Genomic DNA, 14,579 nt, shown 5'->3' with positions numbered 1-14,579 from the left:
AATTATGTGTTTTCAGAATAATTTTACAATACTGATTGTTATTAAGTAAAAATAGTTTTTGTACTCACCCCATATCCAAGTTCTTTGAGCCATTGACTTAGATAGGATACTATTTGGAAAGTATTTAGTTGCCGGGGTATTTTTTTACATTAGTGACATTTTCCCTGCCCTTGGAACTTCTACATATAGCAGGGGTCCCCTTTTTCACACTATACAGCACTCCTAGTTCTAAATTCACATATTATGTCCTCATATTCTTTTAGACATATGCAATATATAATTTGGGGTTGTCTGGAAAGGCTGGGTATGAAACAGACCTAGCTGCAGTTTTCTTTCTCTGAACCACAACAACAGTCACTCCCTCCTGTGTGTAACATCTCTGTTCCAAATCTAAAGTGTTCACATCTGAGATCCTTCAACATGGTAGTAAACACAGAAGCATAGCCAATTTCACTGAAAGTTGTTTGTGAGTTAAGTCTGAGTTGGTCCGAGCTGTCTGCAACCACATAGACACACCAAAATGTGTTATGAAAGTGTGAATCCTTTTCCCTTTTGTATGAATTGGTTAAACCCGCCTGGCTTAGACGAAACCATTTGTTTACCTTACACCGGGCATATCTCTCCCCTTTACGTCTATCCAAATATCAAGAGGGGAAATGCTGCAACAAATGCCAACTGTTAGCAGCCTCCGACACACATATGTTTTGGGATTGCCCCCACATATCTACTTATTGGATGGAGATCAAAGCCACTTTAGATTCAATTATTAAGACCAATATTTCCTTAAGTTTACCACTTGTCATTTTCGGCTTTGACCAGAATATCACTGGGGTAGCGCGGTCCTTTTTATTCTATGCTATCCTGTTGGCAAGACGGCAGATATGTATGCATTGGGTGGATCCCACCCCCCCACTCACTCCGCATGGCTAACCTCACTTTATGAAACTTCCAAGGTAGACTTGAAAAGAACATGTAGAGTCCAGAACCTCACATTTTGGAAATTTTTGACCGAGTGGAAGTGAAGCTTTCTTTTTTTTTTCTCCCCCCCAAAGATCCGATGATTAAGCCCACCTTCTCTATGGTTCAGTATTGTGGTCTGCCCCGATATCGATAGTCACATACTGGCTTTACAGGCATGAAGTTGCTTTGAGGATCGTCAACAAGGTGCATTGTATTTCCCACCAACTCGTAATAAGTTCTGCCTAGGCGTGTAGCGGCTCAATTTCTAGGGCCTTGCTCCCAATGGCAGTGAGCTGGTTGGGTTGTCTTCTTTGCATCTAAGGGACGTGTGTCGGGCAGATGAGGAAAAAAAAAAAAAAAAGTGTTATTTTATAGACATTAATGTCAAAAATGATTTTCAAGGTTTACAAGTGTCTGAGATGTGGTGCTCCCCTAACCTCTTCTAGTGCCTTTCTGCTCATAGACTGTCCATCTTCAGAAGCACATAGCACCTTTCTTGTCCTTGGTTGGGGGCCTTGATCACAAAGGATCTCACTACCAACTACATACAATGTTTGTGTCTGAATGCGTCTTAATCCGACCAGGTTGCCCTTGGAGTCAGCTGCATCTAATGGCCCACCCCATCCTGCTGGCATCAAACACTATAACAACATCTGGAGACTATCCAAAAAGCTCTTGGCCGTTCCACGACTCCATGTGTATTACCCACCTCATCAATGCCTGCCTGGCTTCTTCCTATATGGAAATTTCTCCTGAGATGTAGATTTTTCAGTCTCTGAAGGGCTCGGCAATAAAATGGGTCAGGGAAAATTGTTTTACTAGAAAAGAGCAGCCCTACGATGTTCGCCAACTGTCTCAGGGAAAAGAATAACACTCAGTTCTTTTTTTAAAAAAAACCTACATTTTATCCTCAGATGTGGAAGTAAAAGAGTAGCTAACTGGAAATATATCCAAAATCCCAGGAATTCCAATTGTTGAATGGGCAGGAAAGCTAACTGACTTTGATAATGAAACCCAAACTCTTCAATAGGTATACAGTGACTGACACTTGTTATCAAGTGTCTCAGTTGTCCTGAGACATCAGGATCATATAGTTCAAGTATATAATGAGGCAAATCCATACTAATGACGAGACCAAAGGGGAGAACTATGTACTTGTACTGGTGAACCCACTGTTGAAAGGCACATACCTGCAGTGGTATGGAAAAATAGGCATGGCAAGATAAGCGCCCTTGAGATCTAGAATCACGATCTTGTCCCCTTGTCCCAGGATGTCTTTAAGGTGGTGAATACCCTCCATCTTGAAATTTCCTCAAGTATACCACTAGTTGGAATCCTTTGTCTCTTTTCTCAAACAGAAGGCTATTGTTGATAAATCCATTTGGTCATGAGTAAATCTGCATTATTAACAGCTTCTGCAACAAGGTCTGAATCTCTTCTTCCAATAAAGAGCCATTCAAGACCAATGAGGCCAGAGGAATTGGAATTCATTGTTGCCTAACTAGAATTAGAACCCCAAAACAGCCTGGCATACCCAAGCATCTAAGGTCAATTCTGACCAACAATGAAAATATTGTCTTGTTTTGCCTCCTAGCGTGACCTCTTCCTCTGAGATAAGACTCAACTGTAGAGCCCGGCTTGTAGAAGGGTGCATGACCCCCTGCTTGCCTTCCACTCAGTCTTGATAGGAAGAAGGTCAAGAACTGCCCTGGTGCCTGTCCTGACATATGTCAGATAGCTGGCATTGAGGACCAATTTGCTTTAAAACACATCAGATCGAGCACCCTCTACCCAGACTTACCCGGACGAAAAGGCTCTGATTAAATATTTTCTTCAAAGAGTTTTGTGCTTTGTTTAGGTAGTGCCAAATCTTGTAAGCTCCTCAACAAAGGGTGTACCAAATAGCATGCCTTCTGCTACAGGTCCTTCATTCAAAGAAGCCAAATCACCTACCCTGGGGCCCAACCTAATCAACATCATGCAGCATCTCTCTACCAAGATGGTGCAATTCACATTGCCTAGCAGGTTGAAAGCCCACTAGATCTACCCAGTATAAATGCCATGGTCTATCACTGATTTATTGTCCTTTGCAGTGAGCACCAAATTCAAAATCACAGTTGGCCAGTGAGATCTAACAACTTATCCTGACATCATTGTAAGGCAGGGTCTAGCTCCTTTTTGCAATTCTTTGAGGACTTACTAAGAAAGGCGGTATGTTACGGCAGTCTCTGGCATCATGGCCACTTTCCATTATGGGAAGGTCACAAGCATTCTGGCCGTAGGTGATTGCGACTTTCCATTGTTATGAGGCGTGGTAACATTGGACATACAACACTGTTTTCTCTGATCAGGCCCAGCCGGAGGAACTCCGATGCAATTTCTCATCAGGGAAGAACATGTCCTCAAGCTTACTTTTTAAAGTATCTGGATCAGTGGCAGACTGGGCTCTGGAAATGTCCAGGTTATCTAATTCTTTTTTTCTGCTAGATGATGCAAAAAACCTGTGCTCGCCTCTTGTGAGACAAGAGATTCCTAAGAGATGTTGTCTGCCTCCTCATCATCTTGGAGGTTCTGTATCCTTCTATACCAGAGGAACCACCTCATCCCCTTTACGAAGGTCATTTGGGGGAAAGAGTGAATTGCTTGCGTTATTGTGTATTTCGTAGGTCTTGACTTAAAACAGGTCTTTAGCTTTGCCCAGAGCCTCACAAACATCTTTCTTAGTCTTCCTGCGGGGGACTCTTCCTTGGTAGATGTGGACATGAAGTGTATTCTGGTTCTTATCACTGCCTTCCAAAGGTGGGATCATTGAGAGCATATTTAGCTGCATTTACAGTAACTGCAGAACCTAAGTTGCTGCCATATCATCCAGCTGAAACAATTACATAGGACAGATTGTCTCCCAGCATAAATGTTGCTACTGCCTCATTGAGAGTAGAAACTACCCAATATCTAGCTGCTATCTAGCGCTACTATGCAGATCTCTGGATAAAATCTGAATATTGCCCGAGATATGAGACTACTCTAACTGTGTACAAACACCACTGCCGTAGGAGCCGGTGAGGATTCACAGTCCCACTCCCTCGGATTGAGCAGGGATAACAGCAGTGTTGCCGGGAGTGTGATTCACGTTCTCTTGGAGCTTACAAGTTTAACCACCACCAAGGACACAAACGCGGAGAGGGCTCCAGAAAGCGAGAGATCACAGTGGCGGACACTGAGCTCAGAAGGGAACTGCAGCACATGCATACACCCAAAGGACCCACACATGCCTCTGATGGTAGAGCTTTGGCAGACGACGAGGAATGTATCACCACAGATCCAAAGCCCCACTGTTATTTAAACCAGTCAAATCAAATTTTATAAGCTTCACAGTTAATAGAGTGTGAAACTTATCTGAGCTGCCAAGCAGCAAAAGAACCAATCCTTCTCCTCAACCAATACTTTACTGACCAAGTCAACCAACCTAGGCATCAATAACCTAATGGACTCCCCCCTCATTCTGACCTTCAAGGATGATGATTATCTGACTGTGTCTACCACCTGCGTCTTTCTCTCCTCACTAGATACAGAAGTATTATGTCTTTGCTTATATCTGTATGTATCCTCATGTCCTGCGATGTTATGCAATTTTTCTTTTCCTTTGTGTATGGAAAGCGCTCTGATACCTACAGGTCAAGATAGCGCTATATAAAACTTTATAAATAAAGAACAAATAAGTGGTGACACGGTTTTGAATTTTATGGGAATGGAGTGACAGGATGGATCTCATGTTTTGTAGTTCAATGTTTATAATGTGTTTTTAGTTTACTGACGTTTGGTACTGAGATACTGTATAAATAAAGGCATAATCTTCTCCTCTGGTCCTGTCATAGACTGAAGATGTATTCCAGAGTGGCAACTCACCCGCAAATTGCTCGTTTTGGTCGCATTGGTCTTCTAAAGTTTTCCTTCATTAAACTGATCTTCCCAAAGGATATGGGGATAATGAGATTGATATGTCGGGTCATTTCCATGTAAACTTAACTTGTTTGGGCCAACATGTTTACACAAAAGTCTATGTAACAATAAAGGGATATAATATTGTTGGTTTGCATGATCTAGCCAAAATGGGTTTGAAATTTGTTCCAGATTCCGAAAATCTTGTTCAACTGAATGATTTACAAGTTGCCCTAGTGACAGACTTGGGGGATGTTGAGACTAATTTACAAAAGGTCTTAGATAGTTTTTCTGAAGTATTTGACAATAAGATTGTTAAAATTACTGAGAATGGACATACGATAAAGCTCTAACAAAATACTATTCCAATTGCTCACAAGACTAGACCAATACCCCTAAGTGTGAGAGATGATCTTAAGCAATTAGTAGATAAATACGTTACTGAAGGTGTGATTATTCCCATGGATTCCTCAGAGTGGATCAGTCCCATTATAGTAGTGCACAAGAAAAGTGGGGATATTTATTTGTGTGCGGGCTTGTGCACACTCAATAAAAATATTGTGGTGGATTGTCACCCTCTCCCAATGATTCAGGATCTACTGGCCGGTACTGGGGGATAAAAGATTTCAGTCTCTTGGATCTATAATCTGTTTACAACCAAATCCTTTTGACCCCAGAGTCTTCTGATCTCATCACCTTTGTAACCCGTTTTGGGTCATACAAATTTCTTAGGTTGTCTTTTGGCTTAGCCTCAAGCAAAAGGAACAATTGATGGACGGAATGCTGAACAATGCAAACATTCACCCCCAGTCACAAAGATCTGAGTTTGATCCATTGTTCTTTTGCTGACTACTCCACCCCAGTTTGGACCCAGCCATATGCAAATCAGTCTTGACCCTGTCCCTCATGGGAACAGCCCAGCCCAAACTGCCAAGCCTGGTCCTCCCTGGACTGGAAAAAAGCATCCTTGCGCTCCATGCCACTGGAGTCAAGCTAGCCTGGCTGATGAGGGGTGAACCCCTGAAACTGGTCCCAGGGTGCTTGTTACAGTCCAAGGAGGACCTGGCCTGGCAGTTCGGGCTGGCATGTTCATATGGGGAACAGGGTTAAGACGGATTTGCATATGGCTTGGTTCAAACTGGAATGACATGGTGAACAAAGAAAACCATGGATTTTGGCCCAGATCTCTGTACTGGGGTGAATGTTTGACAGTGTTCAACATTCTGTCCATCAATAGTTCCTTTTTTGCTTTTGTCTTCGCTTCAGCAGCTTGTGTGTTCCAGAAATTAATGGATCACATTCTAGGAGGAATTGTTGGGTTGCAAGCTTATGAAGACGATGTGCTGATATTTTTTGAAAGCTACACTGGATCCCTTGATTATTTAAAAAAAGTATTAACCATTTTTAAAGATGTTGGATTCACTTTAAGGATTGAAAAATGTATGTTTTTCACTGACGATCTAGATTATGTGGGTCACAACATCACTGCTTCAGGAATAAAACCTACATTTTCTCTTACACAAGCAATTTCAGAAGAATCAAGTTAAGATCATTCTTTGGGATGACTGAGTATTATTCTAGGTTTGTACCAGGATATGGTCAGGTTGTTCAACCTTTGTATTTGTTGCTGTAAAAAAGTGTTCATTTTAGTTGGCATACTGATGTCAATAATGCATTTCAGGAACTGAAAAAGTTAATTGTCAATGCACCTGTGATGTGATCATACATTTCTGATCAGAAATGTTTTCTTAAAGTTGATGCTAGCCAACATGGTCTAGGTGGTCCTGGATTCCTTGCTCTCTATGAACCGTCAAGTCAACGCCATCTCTTCCTCTTCTTCTACACCCCCAGCCTGCTTGGGAAGATTTTAAAGTGGATCCCCAACGAGTCCAGGAAACCAATCACCTTTGCGCTCGTCCGCAGCAGACTGGGCCATGACACCGCACTCTATGCCAGCACCACCCAAAAAATCCTAAAGAAACTTCTGAACATCCAGAATGCCTCTGCCACTCATCCTGAACATCACCGGTCACCTGAGAGCCCTCCCTTGACTCCTGATCAACAAAATAATTTCCTTTAAGCTCCTCAAGCACACCTACAAAGCCCTCCACAACACCGGGCCTGCATACGTCAACCATCACCTAGGGTCAGACTGGAAGTAGCGGGCACCAGGCATTTTCCCGCTGGGTTGGAGGGGTGGGGGCCGGTTTTGTTACAGGGAACTGGTTTTGCAGCAGTGCTGCAATATCAGCCCTCCTGTAGTAAGAGCAGGAGCGGTGCTTCTCACTAGTACACCTCATCATTCCATTGGTTTTGCTTCCAGAAGTTCAAAGTAGGCTAAATCGCATTACAGCATGATAGAGATAGAGAGAGAGGCTCTTGCTTGTTACTGGGCTGTGGAAACATTTAAAACATTTCTCTGGGGAACACAATTTGAAATTTTCACTGATCATAAACCACTGTTACATCTATTAAATGGAAATGGAACAGGCAAGGCCTCGACTCGTAAGACTTTTATCTCGCTTATACGAATATACCTTTATAATCAAATTCATTGCTGATGGTTGAAATGTCAGAGTGGATTGTCTCTCGAGATTACCTTTGCAATACCCAGTAATGGATGACGTACAGGATGATGTTGAATGTGTTGTGGCTAATATTGAAGACGTGTTTGAGTCTTTTGGCACTGTATGCTACAAGGATTGGTTAGATGCATTAAAAAGGATGAGTTGCTTCATACTGTAATGAATCTGGTAAGAAACGGTTGGCCCAAGGAATGGTCACTTCCAGCACCACTTAAGTCATTTGCCCAAATTTCTAGTGAATTATTCCACCACTTTCGCTGTGTAACAGACTCCTTGAGACTGCGCATGAAGGACATCTAGGAGTTGGTGATACATGCAAGATCTAAAACAGCACTTTTGGTGGCCTTCTATGGACAATAAGGTTTTGCTATGGGTCAACAGTTGTCAAACATTTGTTTTGTCTGATAAACACTGGAAATGTGGACATACCGCTATACATGTTGGACCCATTCCTGAGGAGGCCTTGTCTAAATTGGCTTTAGGTTTTGCTGGCCCTTTTGACCTATTGCCTACCAATAAAAAGTATCTCATGGTGCTGGTGGACTACTCCTCAAATTAGGTTGAATTTGAATTTGCTTCTGCTCCTAATACCTCATCTGTGATTACATTTTTAGCAGAATTTTTTACTCTGAGGCCAGTCCCAAATCATTAGTGATGGATAATCGGACACATTTTATATCAGCTTAGATGAAGGAGTTCCTGCTATCCTATCATGTCAAACATCTTAGAGTAGCTCTTTACCCCCTTCATCCAATGGAGTTGTTTAGAGGATGAACAGGATCATTAAAGAGGGCATACAATCAGCTTTGGTCTGTAATATACCTGTGGAAGACCTCTTGCTTAAGAAAATGTGATCACTTCACCAATGACATTTAACCTTTTTGTCTTCTCTGAAAAAGGGATCCCAGGGTAAATGTTTGTCAAGATTGGATAAAAGATTTGAAGAGAAGAAAGCTTACTTGTTATGCATGTAGTGACAAACAGAAAATGATAAATACCACTCAAGTACGCCAAAACATTCAAAAAGAGTATTATGATCCTAAACATATAGACAGAGACCAAAGCGGTGTTGTCGGTGATTGGGTCATGGTCAAAAGCCCTGTCAAGGTAAAAAAAAAAAGGCTTCAAGGTTTTCATCACCTGTTCAGATATTGAAAAGGTTCCCTCTTTTTGGATACAAAGGGGTGGTGGAGTAGGAGGTCAGTAGTCAAGCTTACATCTTTATTTATTTATAAAGTTGTATATAGGCTAGCTACACCTGTGGATATCAGAGCGCTTTACATACACAAAGGATAAGAAAAATTGTATAACATCGCAGGACATGAGGAAGCATACAAATATAAGCAAATTCATAATACTTCTGTATTCTGTGAGGGGAGAAAGACGCAGGTGGTAGACACAGTCAGATAATCATCATCCTTGAAGGTCAGAATGAGGGGGAGTCCATTAGGTTATTGATGTCTAAGTTGGTTGACTTGGTCGGTAAAGTATTGGTTGAGGAGAAGGATTTTCAGGGCCTTTTTGAAGCAAGAGAAGAAAGGGTTGCATCTGGGGTCAATGGAGAATGAGTTTCACATCCTGGGTACTTTACCAGACAAGGACCGGCACTGTTTTTTTTTTTTCTCCACTTTCGGAGGGATGAGAAGAAGTGAGTTGGTGCTTCTCAGAGTTCTGGATTTTCCTGCTTTTACTAGTTTGCTGTTTAGGTAGTTGGGGAATTGAGCGTGAAGGGCCTTGTGTGTGATGCAAGCCAGTTTGTAAATACATCTACCTTCCATGGGAAGCCAGTTGAGAGCATTGAGGGTTGGTGAGATGTCTTCAAATCTTTTTACATCAGTTATGAGTCGAGCTGCCGTGTTAAGGACTGACCTTATGGGGCAAGGTGAGCTTTTGGTGACCCTGTTAGGATGACATTTCCATAGTCCAGTTTTGAAAGGACTGGGGATTGTACAATTGTCTAAGATCATCTTGAGGAATGAAAGGTTTGATTTTCTGTAGGTGTTTTAGAGAGTGAAGCACACTTTTTGCAGAGTTCTTGATGTGGTCTTTCATTGACAATTTCTTATCTAGGGTAATGCCTAGTGACTTTACAGAGTCGGATAGGATAAGGGAGTAGTTTAGAGCATCAAGCTCCTTGAGCCAGTTTTGAATTGGTCGGTGGTTACTTTTTGGAGAGAACAGTATTAATTCTGTTTTGTCCGGGTTCAGTTTTAAGTGGTTTGCGTTAAACCAGGATTGGATCTTGGTTAGCGTGCCATTGAGGTGTCGGATGTCACTGGGTGATTTGATTTATGTAGTATATTTGTGTGTCATCTGCATATAGGTGGTATTTAACCCCTGCTTGTTTCAGAATAATTGCAAGGGATTCCATGAACAGATTGAAGAGGAATGGTGTTAGGATCGATCCTTCCGGGACTCCAAGTTTGACTCGTGTTGGTACAGAGAGGCAGGATTTGATTTTAATCTGTTGCGAATGGTGCTGAAGGAAGGAAGTGTACTAGTACTGTGCCATTAATGCCAGAGACTCTCTTCAGAGTCTCAAGCAAAGCTCGATGGTTTATTGTGTCAAATGCCGCTGATAAGTCAATAAGGATGAGGAGACAGGCTTCACCTTCATCTAAGGCTCTGTGGATATCATTTGCAATGTTGAGCATTGCTGTTTTGGTGCTACAACCTTTCCTGAAACCTGACTGAAAGGTGTCAAGGAGGTTGAAGTCATCAATATGTTTGTTAGGTTGTTGGAGAACGCACTCCTCCAATGTTTTAGCTAGGAAAGGAAGGTTGGAGATAGGTCTGAGGTTGTTGAGCTCGTTGGGGTCGGCCCCTGGTTTCTTGAGTATAGATGTGATTTGTCCTAGCTGAAGGGAGTCTGGGACACAACCTGATGTGATCTTACCGGTCGAGTAAGAATTTATCAAACAAAAATTTTAAATGAGAATGATGCAGATGATGTTTCACATTTTTAGGTAATATACTACCAGCTAAGGAAAGGAATGCTGACTCTCTTGTCAGTGACTTGCACCGGTGTCTAGTTTCAACTTCTACAAATATTGTAGAAGAACAAGAAAATTCCCAGAGTTCTTCAGAAATCACTTCAGATATTCTGCTAGATAACCTGAATGCTAATGCTCCCTCAGATATAGCTGATACTGTTTCCATGGTATCACATAATAGTTATGTGCCAGTATAGTACAAAGATTTTTTTAATTAACTTGTTTTTTTCCAAAAAGAAGATGTAGTGTTTGTAGTTTGCATTGCAAGTCTTTCAGTTATCTCCACACTTCCCCTTGTACTGTGTTCTAGACTTGTTTTCCTTCAAGAGTTGCCTGCATGCAATTTCCTTATGTTTACTTTTAATGTATGGTCCGTAACGGTGCTCTTGTCGGGTGTTCTCAGGCTGGTCCTGCTCCGTGGGCTCCTGTGGTGTATTCAATAAACTTGAGAAGACTTACCTAAAGTTGCTTCTGCATGAGTGTCTTCTTCAACTTACAGTGTACTATCATAAACGTTTAACGATCCATACAGAAAGCCCAGTTTGAAGATGCACAAGACTTGGCTGCCCTGCCAAATATCACCCATCAGGCGTGATACTAACGCATTTTTGAGCTGATGGCCGCATCACCGCACTCAAATGCATTAGTCACGCATTTTTACAAAGCTCCCTGATACACTGGGAGATCATGAGGTGCTTCCTCGCCAAGTAAAAGCCACCTGCGTGGGCAATTCCTGCGCTATTTACAGCTTAATATTCTGTTAAAGAGGCACTCACTCGTTGCCATGGTAACCCCTGCAAGTTTAAGACCTCAGTCAGAAACATTGTTTCAGTGCTGCGTGGCAAGAATAAATGTGCTCTGACGCCTCGCCCCTCAGATTCACGTGTTGCCCGGTTTTATTTCTCAGGCTGCAGGCTGGTTATTGTGTCAGAGGGGTCTTCCTCAATCACAAACTATTAAGGACCAAGCATTTGTTTCGGTGCTGCGCAGCAAACAACAATTGTGCTTTGACGCCCCTCCCCTCAGAAATTCACGTATGCCACGGTTTCATTTCTCAGGCTGCAGGATGGTTAGAGGGGTCTTCTTCAATCACAAACTAATAAGCTCCAAGCTCACCTAGCCTCACGTCAAGGATCCATCGTCACTGCAGTTTATTTATTCAACGTGGTCAGTGACATGAGAGTGGGGTTGGGTGTCCCCTCCTCCGCGCCCTCTGGATTCTGTGACCGTCATGTTTGAATGACCATGAATCCACCAGCAGCACTCTGCCTCAAGGTAACTTGGTTTAGCAACAATGCCAGGTTTTACTGAATGTTTCCCTCCATAATTATGCATATGTTACATTATTGTTTAAATTCCGTAATCTTTTATTTTTCATGCTGCTCATGCTCCCGTAGGCTGTTATGTATGTGTGTGGCAGGCTTATACACAGCTCTATCTCTTGATCAGATCTCAAACAGATCGCCTCTGCCGGGACCTGCCACCCTGCTCTGAAGCTGCTGTGTAAACATGTTATTGTGGCAAAAACAAGACTTTGTTTGAGTCAAGGTAATACAGCACTCCCACGTTTGATACAGCCCCATGATGCCACTTTCCCCGCACAGCATTGGGGTTGGTGTGACAGAGAAGTAAACATGCATCGATTCATGCCTGGCAATTTTTTCTACCATTATTTCACAGCGGTACAGTACCCCAGAGTGACACATTTTAAGAAAATCCAAACGTATAAAACTATTTTGACTTTATGTTACATTCCCTAAAAGTATTTGCATTTTAAAGTAGTGTTTTTATGAAACAGATTATAGGCGTCTTCTACAGTGCACTGAGTTAGTTGGTTATAGCTGTCTGAGTTAGTTAAAATTTATAGGTGAGTGCTTATTATGGGGTATGATTGAGCGCTGTGTGGCTGACGTTGAAGGCTTAGAGAGCTTCCCGCAGTGCCTGTCGGTGGGCCAAATAAAGGTGGTCAGACTATCCAACTCTTGGCCTCTCTGCAGAGAGATGTTCACATGTGTGCCAATTGTGATTTCTATCTTATATAAAAGTGTGTGAAGGAGTAATAAGCCGATGTCAAAATACTGAGTGCATAAAAAGAAAAGTGTGTTTGAAGGTGAGGAAAGAGAGGGTGGGTAGGTGCGTGGTGAAGTGGGCCATACACGTAGTGCTTTCAGGACACTGAAAAATAGGCTGAGGAAAGAGATGATGCAATATATGCAGAATAAGGTTTTCAAAAAGACGCGTAAAAAAGGGGGTGGGGGAACCTGTGGCTAATGGTGAAAGACTGCAAATGAAAGCAGTGTGAAAAGAGAACAGGAGCGAAACTCCGAAGAGCAGTAGCCCTTTCTCAGATCTTAGTAATGGTTAATTACTGCTTACATTTACTTGCAAGAAAGTCAGTGTTGCTCATTTGACAGTAGAATTTCACTCATATGCAGGTCCACAGTGGCAGGTGAGGGTCAAATTATGCAGCAGGTAGAGTAAATTATGAGGCAAGAAAAGGCAAATTATGCGGCACGTTTTGTGATGGTACTACTTCAGTATTTTGACATTTTTAGGCTTGTTAACTGTGTGGATATTTGATGTGCCTCATTAGTACCATCTTACCACCCAACAACTATATAAAGTTGACCAGTCAACCTTTGCAAAGGGCCTTCCACTGCTCAGCAACATGTGTTGTGTTTTTACTAACTTTTGAACCGTTTGAGGTGGAAACAAAGTTTTTTATAACTCTGTAGATTATGTCGCAGATGGATTATGTGGCAAATCTACAATTATGCGAAAATACCAGCACAATCAAATAATTCCAATGGCCCTGCGCATATGCGCACTGACACCACTAAAATGTCACACTTAAGCAGTCTGTAAACTTGGCAGCTATGTTTCTGGTGATTTGCAGCAGTTTTAAGATCTCATCGAGTTTCTCGTTGCTCAAATGGATGTCATTTCTGATATTAATAAGTTTCCCTTGTCTTCATTGCTTTATTTTTGCTTGCGAGTTTGTGTCACTCAAAGTCGTTGAATGTCACTCATAATTACACTGAAATTATGAAAATGTCACCCATAAGCAATCTGAAACCTTGGCAGCTATGCTGAGCAGACACAATCCCTCGACTATGAAACTCAACTGTTATCTAGCTAATTGGTTTGTAATCTGTAAATTTCATCACCCAAGATGGCAGCGCCGTCCTCGTCGCTGTGAAGCTCCAGGGTTCTTAAGGCATCATTTTCAGGTCTCTCGGTCGTCACCGCTCCACACCTAAGATGGCGCTCTAAGAGCCCGTCTACAGCGGATGTACCGCTCTAGTGCTAGTTACTCCCCGTGCTCTGACTGCCAGTTTTCGCTAATCTCTTCGGCTGCTGTGCTGCTGCAGCAGCTGCTTCCGGTTCCGGTGCGCTAGGTCGGTGTTTGACACTGGAGAAAGAGCTGTCAACTACGGCAGGGGAAGCGCCGATCGTTGTCCGGGGGATGAGATGACAACGTCAACCCTGCAGGTGAATATGTGTTTTGGTGGAGGAGAGCTGTGGGGCGCGGATTAAAGAACATTTCGAGATGGGTCTCTTAGGGTAGGGATGCATTTGGCAAGAGAAACACTAATTTTAGGGGAGCATGGAGGATAGAAAGGTGTGAAATAGAAGAGACGTTGTTCTAAATAATGGCAGATGTCCGGTATATACTTGGGTATACCTTTTGACTTTACAAAGGGGCTGACGTCTGATGTTTTCAGCGGATTGCACCCATTGAAGACCTTGGGAGTTATATTTTTTTTGGGCGGGGAAGACTTGCAATTTAGATGACCCGCCTTTAACTCTGTGGCATGAATATGTCTTGTTGAGATGGATATAGACACAGATTCAAGAAGGACGTGTATCTGGTTAATATTTTGTTGTTGTGTTATACTGTCTTGTAGTTTGTACCAACCTGCTGAGTTAATTGCTTTGGAATTATTTCATGCCACATAGTTGTTAGGTAATCCACTACTGATGGTTATTTATGAAGTGTGATAGAAGAAACAGGTGGCACACGAATAGTCATGCCACTCATAATGATGCCAGGCTTGGTAGTACTGTCTAGTTGAAATGAGTGGCCCTTGTACCTGCGTAT

The 14,579-nt window shown here is 42.4% G+C and overlaps 1 protein-coding gene across 1 annotated transcript in view; it reads left to right on the top strand.

The window, feature by feature from the left end:
* The first annotated feature begins 13,856 nt into the window (after positions 1–13,856).
* The window catches only part of VPS4A (vacuolar protein sorting 4 homolog A), a 194,372-nt gene continuing 193,649 nt past the window's right edge, over positions 13,857–14,579 (top strand). The window contains exon 1 of the mRNA XM_086945767.1: positions 13,857–13,969. Within this exon, the coding sequence (XP_086801893.1) occupies positions 13,949–13,969 (21 nt within the window). The 5' untranslated portion in view covers positions 13,857–13,948. The remainder of the gene's footprint in view (positions 13,970–14,579) is intronic.

Source organism: Lissotriton vulgaris, chromosome 12 (genome assembly GCF_964263255.1).
Source record: "Lissotriton vulgaris chromosome 12, aLisVul1.2, whole genome shotgun sequence".
Taxonomy (NCBI): Eukaryota; Metazoa; Chordata; class Amphibia; order Caudata; family Salamandridae; genus Lissotriton; species Lissotriton vulgaris.
This window is presented reverse-complemented; position numbering and strand designations above follow the sequence as displayed.